At 41.0% G+C, this 12,378-nt stretch overlaps 1 protein-coding gene across 3 annotated transcripts in view; it reads left to right on the plus strand.

The window, feature by feature from the left end:
* Positions 1–12,378, plus strand: part of LARGE2 (LARGE xylosyl- and glucuronyltransferase 2) — a 60,536-nt gene that overhangs the window by 28,075 nt on the left and 20,083 nt on the right. For all 3 annotated transcript variants that reach the window (XM_060763935.2, XM_060763944.2, XM_060763926.2), the window contains exons 2-3: positions 8,936–9,081; positions 11,273–11,529. In XM_060763935.2, the coding sequence (XP_060619918.2) occupies positions 8,994–9,081; positions 11,273–11,529 (345 nt within the window). In that variant the 5' untranslated portion in view covers positions 8,936–8,993. The remainder of the gene's footprint in view (positions 1–8,935; positions 9,082–11,272; positions 11,530–12,378) is intronic.

Consider the following 12,378-nt stretch of genomic DNA (forward strand, 5'->3'; position numbering starts at 1 on the left):
CAGAGCAGCCTTCAATAGCCTGCAGCTCCACCCCTGTCAACCACCTCCACCAAGTCTGGCCTCCTTAATGAGAACATTCAACACACACACACCCAACTTGGTTGCTTCACTACATCGGCTATTGCTGCAAGTAATGACAGTGTGAATAAATTGTTAATATTTGCTTGAGATAGTGCTTACAGTTCTGGAGGGACTCTTAATTTTTTGCATCTCATAGACTTAGCAGGGGGATTTGGTTAACCAGTTAAAATTCATGAGTAAACCAGTTTTTTTTAAAAAAAAATCTGAAACATTTCGGGGGGGGGGGGGGGTTGAACCCCTAAACCCCCCCCCCCCTCGCAACAGGCCTGTGTATGGCCATGTTCCACAAGCATCCTCTCCTGACATTTTGCCCACATCTATGGCAGGTGCCCTCAGAGGTTGTGAGGTCTGTTGGAAACTAGGCAACTGGAGTTTATATATCTGTGGAATGTCCAGGGTGGGAGAAAGAACTCTTGTCTCCTTGAGACAAGCGTGAATGTTGCAATTAGCTAGCTTGATTAGCATTGAATGGCCTTCAAAGCTTAGTTTCTTCTTGCCTGGGGGATCCTTTGTTGGGAGGTGTTAGCTGGCCCGGATTGATTTCTGTCTGGAATTCCCCTGTTTTTTGAGTGTTGCTTTTTATGGGAAATGCTTGGGTTTCCACTTATTTGCTGATCTGGCAGTAGGAGTGTTGCATAGTCAACTGGACGGGGGTAGTAGAAGAAAGGGGATTTATGTCATTTGCTCTCCTCATTCCAGGTAGATCACATTTGGTGGAAAAGATCCATGATGGAAGATGTATGGCTAACTAACCTGTACCCAGGCAGTCTCTTGTAAAAGGCTTCTTTAATTGTTTTTCATGGGTTTTTGGGGGGCGGGGGTGCATCAGTATTTGGGCATGACTTGGGAGACTAGAGGAAAGGGTTGCAGTTGTCACAATGAATCAGTCACCTGCTGTGTGTTGGGCTTTATTATTTGCTTGAAGGGAAACTCTGCATGTCCCTTGCAGAGGCATCTGTACAAAGTGGAAAGCAGTGATCCCCTGGCCTGCAAACTTTATGCCCTGTTTTCTCTCCTCCCTCTATCTACCTCTTCCCTACAATGCATGCAGTCCCAAGGCACTTCTTTGTGCCCTCCGCACACACCAACAACATCAGAAAAACATTGTAAAAATGGTCATATGGTGTTCCTGTAGGTTTTGAGTTTGTAGATTTTGGAGGGCTGGGAAAAGCTCACAGAACAAATCAAAATAAAAAGTATATGTCCGATTTCAATTTTGTTTATTTGACCTTTTAATGGCCCCCCTCTAGTGCAACAGGTGGTTGTGTGAAAGTCTAGTTTCCAATCCTTCCAAAGGTGCTCTCAAAGTAAGGGATCAAGGAATAATTTGCATACCAATAGGCTGCAGGGCTCTGAATGTTATTAATTCAGGCCTCTTTAGTCAATTATTAAATGAGACGCCATTGCACAGTTTGTTAGGCAGAAATGCATATTGAGTGTATTGTCATCTGTGTAGCAGCACCAGCAAAGGAATGATGCAAATATTAACAGGGAAAAGAAATAATATATTCAGGGGGAAAAACATAAATGTCATCTGAATACTTTATTTTCCCACCCTTCTCCCAATGTAGGGACTCATAACAATATAATGAAAATGTTTTTAAAAAATCCTATATAACATATGCCACACACAAGGAAAGCAGAAAAGAAGTGTATAACATAGGATGGAGAAGCACTTAATTGGACATTTTGAGCAAGAAGAAAAAAAAATCAGAAATCTGATTATGCAAAGGACTCAATTGGTTGTTTCTAATTTCCTGTGGTACCATTAATGGAATTTAGTCTTCAGAAAAATATACCAACTCCGATCCAAACTCACTCCAGTCCACAAGAACAGCAAAGCTACTCACAGTAGTACGTGCTATGGAATATCCTTTAGACCTGCAGAGCAGTTACATGGATGGGTAAACATTAAAACATTAAGGCCTTCCCACCAGTTTGGTACCTCCTTTCCCTAAATGTTTACATGCTCATTTGCCTTTTACAGCCAGCCATATAAATGCCCCACTATGGTAAAAGCACAGAGACGTGGTTCCTTAGCCCTCTAATGTAAAATATATGTTATGTTAAAGTTAAAGGTACCGTACTTTAATTTAGTTGAGTGTCTGCAAATGGCTCTGTTGTTCATGTGATGTACCCATTGGCAGGCTTCTGGATGTAATGTATTTCTGAGCAAGACACTTCTTTTGTAAAGGATCCCAACACACTGATGGAGTGTTATAAAGATGTGATTGTTGGATTAAGACTCTGAGGGATTAAGGTTCAAGTCCCTGTTCACCCAGGGAAACCCTCTGGATGATCACACTCTCTCAACATCTAAGGAGGCAAAGGCAACACTTTTTCAAATAAATCCTGCCAAGAAAACTCTAGGATAGGGCCACCATAAGTCAGAACCCACTAGAAGTCGCATAGCAAGACTTAACATTGGCAAATCCTGCTCATTCTTATCTAAGGTGTTAGCATTGATCCGGCTGTGGGAAATTTTTCCTGTTTCACAGCTGTGGGATTAGGCTAGAAGGCTTCCACCAGCATACCATGGCAATCTTGGGAGTCTGCTCTTCTGTGTACTGAAATGCTACAGATTTATAGCCCACCCACACTCAGTCACTCGTGATGAGAAATGTTTGCTTCATGAGCTGGACGTGTAGGAGGCACTTCTCATTTGCCTTGGAATCCGGAATGCACTGAGTGAACCAGCGAGAGACTAAAAATCCCACCTTGATCCTCTGAGTTCACAATCAGAATCAATCTGAAGTTGTTCACACCAGTTGCATTCTTTTTGTGAGTTTAGCATATTTATCACTGTTGGTATGTGGATATGTTTACACAATCAAATATCACTGGTAAGCTCGCTAGCAGGCAAAACTCTCAGCACTTCCTTTTCAAGGCACGACCTCCTTTTGCATCCTCTCTTTTTCTCACAGGCATGATAGCTAAGTGGGCCTTTGGTATCTATTGGGATTTAGCGCCACTTCATCCCTTTGATACCAAAATGGATGCTGAAGTCCCATCATATGTAATTGTGTAGGGAAATTGTGTCCCCTTTTTTTAAAAAAAGGATAAAACTCATGGTGTGGTTCTTGGGGTTATTTTTAATGCTTTCAAGCCATGGATGATGGAATCTGTGGGTACAGAGGACTAATTATACTGTCTTTTTACATTCTATATTGAATTTCCCACCTGTATCAAGGCCTGCTCATACAATTTGGTACAGGTTGCAGTCTTCTGTGAAATGATGGATGGAGTCCATGTCCTCAAAATCCTTGTTACTGTGTATAGAGGGGTTAATTAAGCAAAATGATCTTGACCTGCTTTTTTTTAATGACACCTTAATATAATGGTAATAGATTTGCATCCAGGGCCAATGCTTTATTACAGGGGTCCTCAAACTAAGGCCTGAGGGCCGGAAACGGCCCTCCAAGGTCATTTACCTGGCCCCCACTCAGGGTCAACCTAAGTCTTGAAAGCACACAACAACAATAATCCCATCTCATCAGCCAAAAGCAGGCCCACACTTCCTATTGAAATACTAATCCCAGATCTTTTGTCCCAGATCTTTTGCAGATATTTCTTAACATTGTTCTTGATTTTAATGATTGTATTGTTTTAAGTGTTTTTTTTGCACTACAAATAAGATATGTGCATTGTGCACAGGAATTCAATCATGTTTTTTTCCCCCAAATTATAATCCGACCCTCCAACAATTTGAGGGACTGTGACCTGGTCCTCTGTTTAAAAAATTTGAGGACCCCTGCTTTATTACATTTGCATGTTTTAGGGAAAACAGGGTTGTCCTGGGTAGTCCTGTCTCAGACATTTATCTGTTATTTATGGTTGTCCCAACCACTGAAAGCTCTCCAAAGACGTCTGGACTGTCTGGGAACATGACTGATATGACCAGCATTTTCATGAGAGGCTCTTTCTGTTCTGTGACATGAATGACACAGAATTTTGAAAAGCTAGTATTTTGCAGCTATCAACTTCTCAGCTTGAAATGATTGCTGTGTTGAATCATAGAAGCATTGAGTTGGAAGAGACCTCGTGGGTTAACCAGTCCAACCCACTGCTAAGAAGCGGGAAAAGTGCACTTAAAGCATCCCCGGAAATTGTAGTCCAAAGAAGTAACTTTTCCAGGCTCTGGGATGATAAGGGTTATCTCTGCCATGCTGGAGGTCATGATCTAGTCTACAAATACATTTCTGGTTCTGTGTAGGTAGAAGTGAAAGCAACCTTCAAAGAATGCACACCACAGTAAAGCTTGATGGGCAAAGTGCATTGGTGTTTGTTTGTTTTTTTAGGAGATGTACACTTTTGTTTTCATGTTCCAATGTTGATGAGAGTATGTTTATAATCCTTACAATAGTAGAACTACAGTGGTTGTAGTTGGCTCTGTAGAAGCCTTAGGCCAGTGGTTCTCAACCTGTGGATCCCCAGGTGGTTTGGCCTACAACTCCCAAAAATCCCAGCCAGTTTACCAGCTGTTAGGATTTCTGGGAGTTGAAGGCCAGAACATCTGGGGACCCACAGTTTGGGAACCACTTCCTTAGGGAGACTCAGTATTTCATTTTGAGACTGCAACTTTTCCTGTTCCTTGTCCTCTTTAAACACTGGTCCTTATGGGTCCTAGTCTCAGATCTTTTGCAGATCTTTTCTGCCCATGTTGTCTCCCCCTTTTAACAAGAGAGGGAATAGGCTTCAAAACCTCTTTGCCTTTCCCTATTGTACACATGTGCAAAGAAAACAAGACGTGGAAACCACAAGAGACTGTAGGAGCTGATTTCTTTGGGGACACATGATGCTAATAGGAAAGTGCAGATGTTGTTGCCTTTACACTCTAGTGGTTATGGAAATGTGGAAAACTGGGGGGAAGCAGTCAAGAACCGTGTTTTCCACCTGGTTTAACTGCTGACCCTTCAACCTAAATGGAGCCGCTGTCTGGCTGGTAATTGCCTGATGGATCTCTGAGGAATGCAGCAGGCACACTAGAAGCCAGGAGGCTTAAAGATTAGCTTTATGAGCAGCAGGATACTAAGCTGGAAAATTCATATGAGAAACGTTTGCTTCTCTGTCTCCAGAGAAAGGGTTCAAAGGCAGCCACTTGATGGCTGTGTTTGGTAAATTTGGTTTTTGGGCAAGAGCTCCCAGGATCCCTCTGTTGTTAGATGGTTCCCATTATGCAGTTCCTTTAGCGGGGTGGGCAACTGCATTTAAGGGGTAATATCTCCAAAAGCCACTCTGGTGTGTTGGTGGCAAACTAGGGGAGATACCACTTCACTTCTTAATTCTTCATAGAACCAATTTCTTTGGCCCTTTTTAGATTTTGGTGGAGTGGGAATTGTCAGAAATATTAAAAATTAACTGGGTATTTTTTTTATTATAAAAGTTTGAGTCAAGCACTGAAAGAGTTAGTAGGCCGAAGCCTGATAGAGTCAGTGGGGAAAAGCTAGTGTCGTCCTGAGGAGTGTGAGGTAAACCTCTGTGTGAGAGAAGCCTTGTGTGAGAAAGTTCCTGTTTGAAGGCTGCTGCATGTAAAGCTACTATGTATTTGTTTATTTGTGTAATGGAAACCTAGTTCTTGTAAATAGTGTAGCTATATTACCGTATTTTACTACAAAGAAAAGCCTCCTAAGGAAGAGATACATTGTTCTGTATGTTTTTCTTCTTTTTATCACTTTGGGCTACTGGTTTTGGGTCATGCTGCTGCTACAGAGTTACATTTATGAGGAGGGTTTTTTGTTTTATTGTGTGTTGAGCAATTAGGGACAAACACCCAATTCTGGAGGCAGAGGGGAAAATTTGGAAGTACCTGCAAGATCACCACAAAAAATAGGAGTGGGATCCACATACAGACCATGGAATGGATTTTTCTCGACTTCACCTTAACTTTGCTCCAATTCATTCACCCGAGACAGTTGTCTTACTTCTAATCACAGAAGGCATGCCTACATATATAAACTGGGGAAAACGTGACTTTATTTAATGTATTTTAAATCTTATCTGGAATTTTTCTCAGAGTGCTGGTAGATTTTTTAAAAAGCTGCAGCTGCTTTCAAGCTTATGATCTAAAAGCCTTAATGTAAAGGGAAAGGGGTATGGGTGGGAAGAGGAAGAAACAACTCAGGCACCAATTTTGACTGTAGGTTTTATAATGGGTAGCTGGGATGGAAACAATCTGAGATAGCCTGGTAGAATGAATGCCTCTGAGGACACTCGAGGGAGAGCCAAAGTCAGCCAGTCTCTCTCAGCAGGATAGATACATTAACCTTAGTCACCTTTTCTTCTGCTACTTCAGCCTGGTTGACCTTACGCAACACTTCTATTGTCAGATCAGTGGAAATGAAGTTGCCAAGTCAGGGGTGGAGAACCCTTTTGTTGTGAAGCACTGTTAACCCACACAAAGAATCAACCTCATTGTGATAAGGCCAGAGCTGAAAGTGTCTGAAATTAGTTGTATTTCAGGTTTGTATAGTGTGATCTTTGTCACCCTTTGTTTGAGTACTGCACCATCTGTCCCTCCCTGTCACATTAGGTGGAGGACTGCATATGGCAGTGGCCACACATTTCCAAACCTAAGTGAGGACCTCACAAAATGACCAGATGCTGTGCATTTGAGACACTGGCTTAATCAGTAGATTGCTTAAACCGTTTTTAGACCATACAGGTTCTATTAATTAATTAGCAGAGGGCTATTTTAACTGGTGGACAGTTTTTAATTACTAAGTCTGGATGTGGAGGATACGGAATTTGGAATTTTTTCTTTGGGATTGTATTTTTGAAAGGCAGATTCTGAAACAACACCAAGATTATGCTTGGGAACTTTGAAATCTTTGCTGCTCAAATAGGTGATTTCACTGTTTTCCACAAAAGACAATGTATGTCTTGAAATATTTATATATAAGCATTTTACACAGACAGGGAATACCAAAACAGATACAATATATGAAACAAATATGTGAAAAATCACACAGGGGACATGAAAGCCAAATTAAAATGTCTTTCCTTGCTCCCTATAGTATTTTTCTTTACTTTCAATGTCTTTTTCCCCATTTTATGCAATCTTGCACCATCTGAGAAAATGTAAATGTAATAAGAAACGTGTAAGCCCCCCAAAAGTGGTTTTTATATAATAATTCAGTGGGCTGCTTGACAGAACAGCTGGGATATATACACATATAAGGTACTTCCTATCACTGGAGGAAACGACTGGTTCTTGAATCCTTGCAGCTGAATTGTTCCCTTTAAGGACTGTGTCCTTGTTTGTAGCTCCAATGTGGCAGGAAGGAGGCGGACTCTTTTCAAATTGGGAACAGTGAAGCATGGCTTCTTGACCCTGTGCCAGTACTGCTCATGACATTAGACAGATGCCAGCGCATCAAATGCATGGGGAATTTTGCTGGGTGGGTTTCAGATGTCATGGCTCAGTAATACATCAACACTTGTTTGAAGCGCAACCAACTTGTGGCACAGCGAATCTTGCAAGGTCCAGTTCCTTGGGGGGAAACTTGGAGTGAAAGCTGCCTGGAGGAAGTTTTCCTCATGGAGAACTAGCTGTTTAAATGCCACAGCGTTATCTTTTTCCCCATTGCTGATTCAAGCAGTGAAGCAAAGAATGCTACAATGTCTGTTCTTTTTTAGTTTTGAGTTTCCTTCTGTTTGCCATCATTACACTTCTAGGAGTCTCTTCAGTGTGTCCATGGGACAATTTAATGCAGGCATTTCCTTGTTGAATGCCCTTGACTTTGGGCATCTCTTTGTATCTTCCTTTCTAGAAAACCCCAGACTTTAATCTGTATATGCTATATGGAGCACTTTCTTCCTAACATTGAAAACAGTTCATCAGTTCTGACCACCTTAATATCTTGGTTGAAATTAAAATCAATCATCCATTTTGGGACAAGCCTGGAATAAAACTTCAGCTATCCATTTTCAGTGTCATTACTCTAGAACTGTTTTATCATTGATACAGTTCAGAGGTTCCTGGCAGAGTAAGGAGTTATTATGTGTCACCCTCATGTCTTCAAGCAAACAGTGTATCAAGTAATCCAGGCCTGATGTTCCTAAACTTTTGGGGCGGAAGTCCCACTTCAACAGGCAAGGCACACTACCTGCTGATAACAGGTTGCCTCTGCCCAGAGTAGAAGTGTCATGTAAAGTGAATTTGGAGGATGTGATTTTCCTCCTGACTCTTGAGAAGAAGGCAAGGGCTTTTCATGGAGTTGACAATAAATAACAACAACATGTAAGTGCAAGAGTACCATCTTTTTCTCCTGCAAGTATGAACACTCTTTGGTGTGCATTATTTTTAGCAATATATCTTTAAAATTGAGTCTTTATCTCCCATATGAGCCTTTGCAATGTTATTTCTTTAGGGCAGATAAAATTGCCCTAAAAATAACATTTTAAAATATGTTTCATGTTCAGATGCTTAGCTGAGATTTCCTCAGGAATTTGCTTGAAAATAGTAGTAAATAATCAACAATCATGCCAAGGAAGTTGAGAGATGAGGGAGGAGCCTAATCCCTGCTTGGTGAGGTCAAAAGATGATTACTGGGAATTTCTTAAATGTGATTGGCAGGTTGCCGTTAGCAATCCCTATACTGGCATGAAGTAAGGCACTCCATTACCTTGTTGGCCATCTGGAGAGTAAATGAGATCCTTAGTATCCAGAAGGCTTAAGCCTCAAATCAGAAAATAGTTTGGGTGCTGTCATGTATTTAGAATATATTGGATGGGCCACTTCTTTGCTCCTTGGGCATTTTCTGGTCTGGTCAGCTGAGTCCAGTAAAGTGTTGCAGGTACATCTGGAGGAATCAAGGTGCCGGTAACCTCACTCCCTGTTTGCTTTCTCTTGCAGGTTGTAGGATGCTGGCTCCAGGAAGACTAGGCCTGCCCACGTGACCTTTGCCACCATCATGCTGTGCCCATGGCGGGTGAAGCTGAAGATATTGCTTGCCTCAGTCACGCTGGTCTTTCTCATCTCATGGCTCTACCTCTTTATGGGTAAAAAGGGGGTTGGCGTTTGACCTTGTGGGCACCCGTGAGCAGTTCCCATGATTTACTACATTGGTTGAATTGTGATTAATATTGCGGATGGGAGCGCTCATGCAAAATCACCTGAAGGTTCAGTGTCATCCCCCCCCCCCCCCATTATCTTTTCTCAAATCCCTACAGAGCAGCATGCGGTGACTGTTCCTTTTCAGCTCATTTAATTCACTCATCTTTCCAGCTGTGAAGAAATTAAACATGCAATAACTTTTTAACTATGTGAGCTTATTTCCACAATTTAGGTCCTCAGAACAGCTTAACAATCAGACCATCTACTCCATAACAAGCCAACAAACTCCCTCATTGCACACTTCAGTACCTTCTGAGGGAGCTCTTCCTAAGACTACTTACTTTTCTGATTGGTTTCCTGATCAGAATTGTCAAAGACACAGTGGCAGTCCCTGCCATATAGAAGCTCTCTGTGCTATAATATAAGATAATCCCACAGTAGCAGATAGGCAAGAAAATTCCCTGGCTTCCAAATACTGACCTAAAAATCCAGTTGCGCAACTAAAATACACCCATTAAATAAAAGTGATCTATAGAAGAATGACTTGTTATTTAACAGCTGATTCAGTGGGTCTGTTCTAGTTGATAGTAACCATTGGACAATTATTTACGTTGATTTGCTACTCAATTACTACATAGTTTCTGGTGTGTGAGAATTGGCCATCTGCAGATACGTTGCCCAGGGAACACCCGCTCACACTATCTTGTGGATTCGAACCCCTGACCTACAGGTCAGCAGTTCAAGGGTTTAACCCATTGCACCACTGTGGCAATTTCTCAAGTTTCTCAAGTCACTTTGGACATGATTAAAAAAACTATATGGTAGCAAAGTTATGAATGGCAATGTCAGAGGCAAAGCTGTGCTCCCTGCTATTTTCACTTCTCTGTTCTCCTTGGCATATTCAGTTCTTATGTGTGTCAAGGCGGTGTTGAATAATTAATGACATAAAATATAAAATGCTGGATTTAGAGATTTATCCCGTCTGGCATTTTGTTCATAAATGAACAAGAAGATCCACAAGCAGGACACTGATGCAACCCTGCCATCTTGCTTGTGTTTTCCATCAACCAGTCTGCATAAAAATAATGCCTTTGATACCTGGGCTATATAAATTAAATAAATTCCTGATTATATACCAAAGTAATCTATACCCACAAATACAACAGTGTGTATAAGTCAATCATCAATAAAAAGGTATGAAATATAAACTTATATTGGGTAAACAAGTACAAATTTACAAGTGCAATGTTAATGCTCCATACATCAGAATACGTAACAAACTAAACATAATGTTTAGCACTTGTAAATTTGTACTTGTTTACCCAAAATAAGTTTATATTTCATACCTGTTTATTGATTATTAACTTATACATTCTGTTGTATTTGTGGGTATAGATTAGATACCTGAGGTAACAGCTAGTGATCATCACATGCAACCACTGATTGTCTTATCCTCCATGTATGTGTCTAATCACTTTTTAAAAGCCATGAGCATCGCTGCATTTTCTAGTAGGAAACTCCTTAATTTCCTTTGGAAAAAGTGCTTAACTTACTATTTGTTTTAAATTTCCCTTCATTCAGCTTCATTAGAAAAAAAATCTTATCTACCTTCTTCACCCTGTGCATAATTTCGTATTCCTTGATCATATATACTTCACTTGCCTTTTCCCTATAAGCTAACAAGCCCCAAATGTTGTAACCTTTCTTTGTAGAAAGCTTGGTCCAATCCCTTGATCATTTTGGTTGCCCCTTGTACACCTTTTCTGGCATTGTTGAGTATTCTGTTTCATATCTATCCTCTGGAGGAGCATCAAGCACTTTTGTTTTATAACGTTCAAGAAACTGTTCAACACAAAGGCCTTTTGACTAAAGAAAAGGGTAATTGCCTAAAGAGAAAGATAATCATTAAAGCAATGAAATGGGAATACATTAATTGGAAAGCAGTGAAAAGGGTTGGGAGAAGTTTTTTTCTTTGAGGTGTTGAATTTTGCAACCTCTTTGTATAAGTATTGAACAAAAGTACAGTAAATATTTGTTTTTGGGTTTACCTACTTATTCTTTAAGCAAGAGACTCATTGATTAGATTGCTTCAACCTCACCTTTCCCATGTTTATGTTTTGGTGATTCTATCTATAGATGGATGTTCCCTTATGTTCCCTCCTTGCATTGGGGACCAGTCGAGTCGTTACTTTGACCGCGAGGCCTTGGTGTCCCAGGTGCGAAAAGTGGAAGAGGAAAACCAGCTTTTGAGGAGGCAGTTGAGTCACTCTCAGGCCAAGGATGAGGTGATGGCTGGGACTGACAGTAGCCAATGGGGGGCACAAATGGTAGAGGACCAGGATGGAAGAAACTACACAGGCTGTGCCAAGCAGAGGATGGTTCAAAAGTGTGAGGTAACAATGAACTCCAATTTATCCCCAGTGTACTGAACATTTTTGGGCAAATAATTGCGATGGGCCGGCATGTGTGTGTGTTGTAGGATCAGCCCCCAAACCACCCAATTGCTAAAAACACTGATCATGACTCAATCATCCATGCTGCTGTACCAGCTGAACATGCCTGATGTCTTCTGATTTCAGAAGCTAGGCAGGGTCAGGTATGATTAGTATATGTGTGGGAAGCCAACACAGATTATCAGGGTAGAGCAAGGAAAGACTGCTTTGGAAATCCTCTGCCAATCAGAAGTGACCATACTGTTCTTGATGGACCACTAATCTGACTGAATATTTAGACCATGGGTCCTCAAACGAAGGCCCGGGAGCCGGATACGGCCCCCAAGGTCATTTACTCGGCCCTTGCTCGAGGTCAATCTAAGTCTGAAATGACGTGAAAGCACACAACAATGACAACAATCCTATCTCATCAGCCAAAAGCAGGCCCACACTTCCCATTGAAAAACTAATAAGTTTATATTTTTTAAAACTGTTCTTCATTTTAATTATTGTATTGTTTTAAAGTGTTTTTTTTTTCATGACAAATAAGATATGTTCAGTGTGCATAGGAATTCATTCATTTTTTTTTTCAAATTATAATCCGGCCCTCCAACAGGACTGTGACTCAGCCCCCTGTTTAAAAAGTTTGAGGACCCCTGATTTAGATAGTGGGTTTCTGTGCTACTTTCTACTTTTAGCTAATGGGCATGTTGACTTGGCAACAGAAGATAGGAAAGTGTAATGGGATGTTCTGGTGCTCTTCCCTTCTCCAAGAAGATGTTTATATTCTCCCTGAGGTGAAGCAGGCTT

The sequence above is a fragment of the Anolis sagrei genome, chromosome 1 (assembly GCF_037176765.1).
Source record: "Anolis sagrei isolate rAnoSag1 chromosome 1, rAnoSag1.mat, whole genome shotgun sequence".
Classification (NCBI taxonomy): Eukaryota; Metazoa; Chordata; class Lepidosauria; order Squamata; family Dactyloidae; genus Anolis; species Anolis sagrei.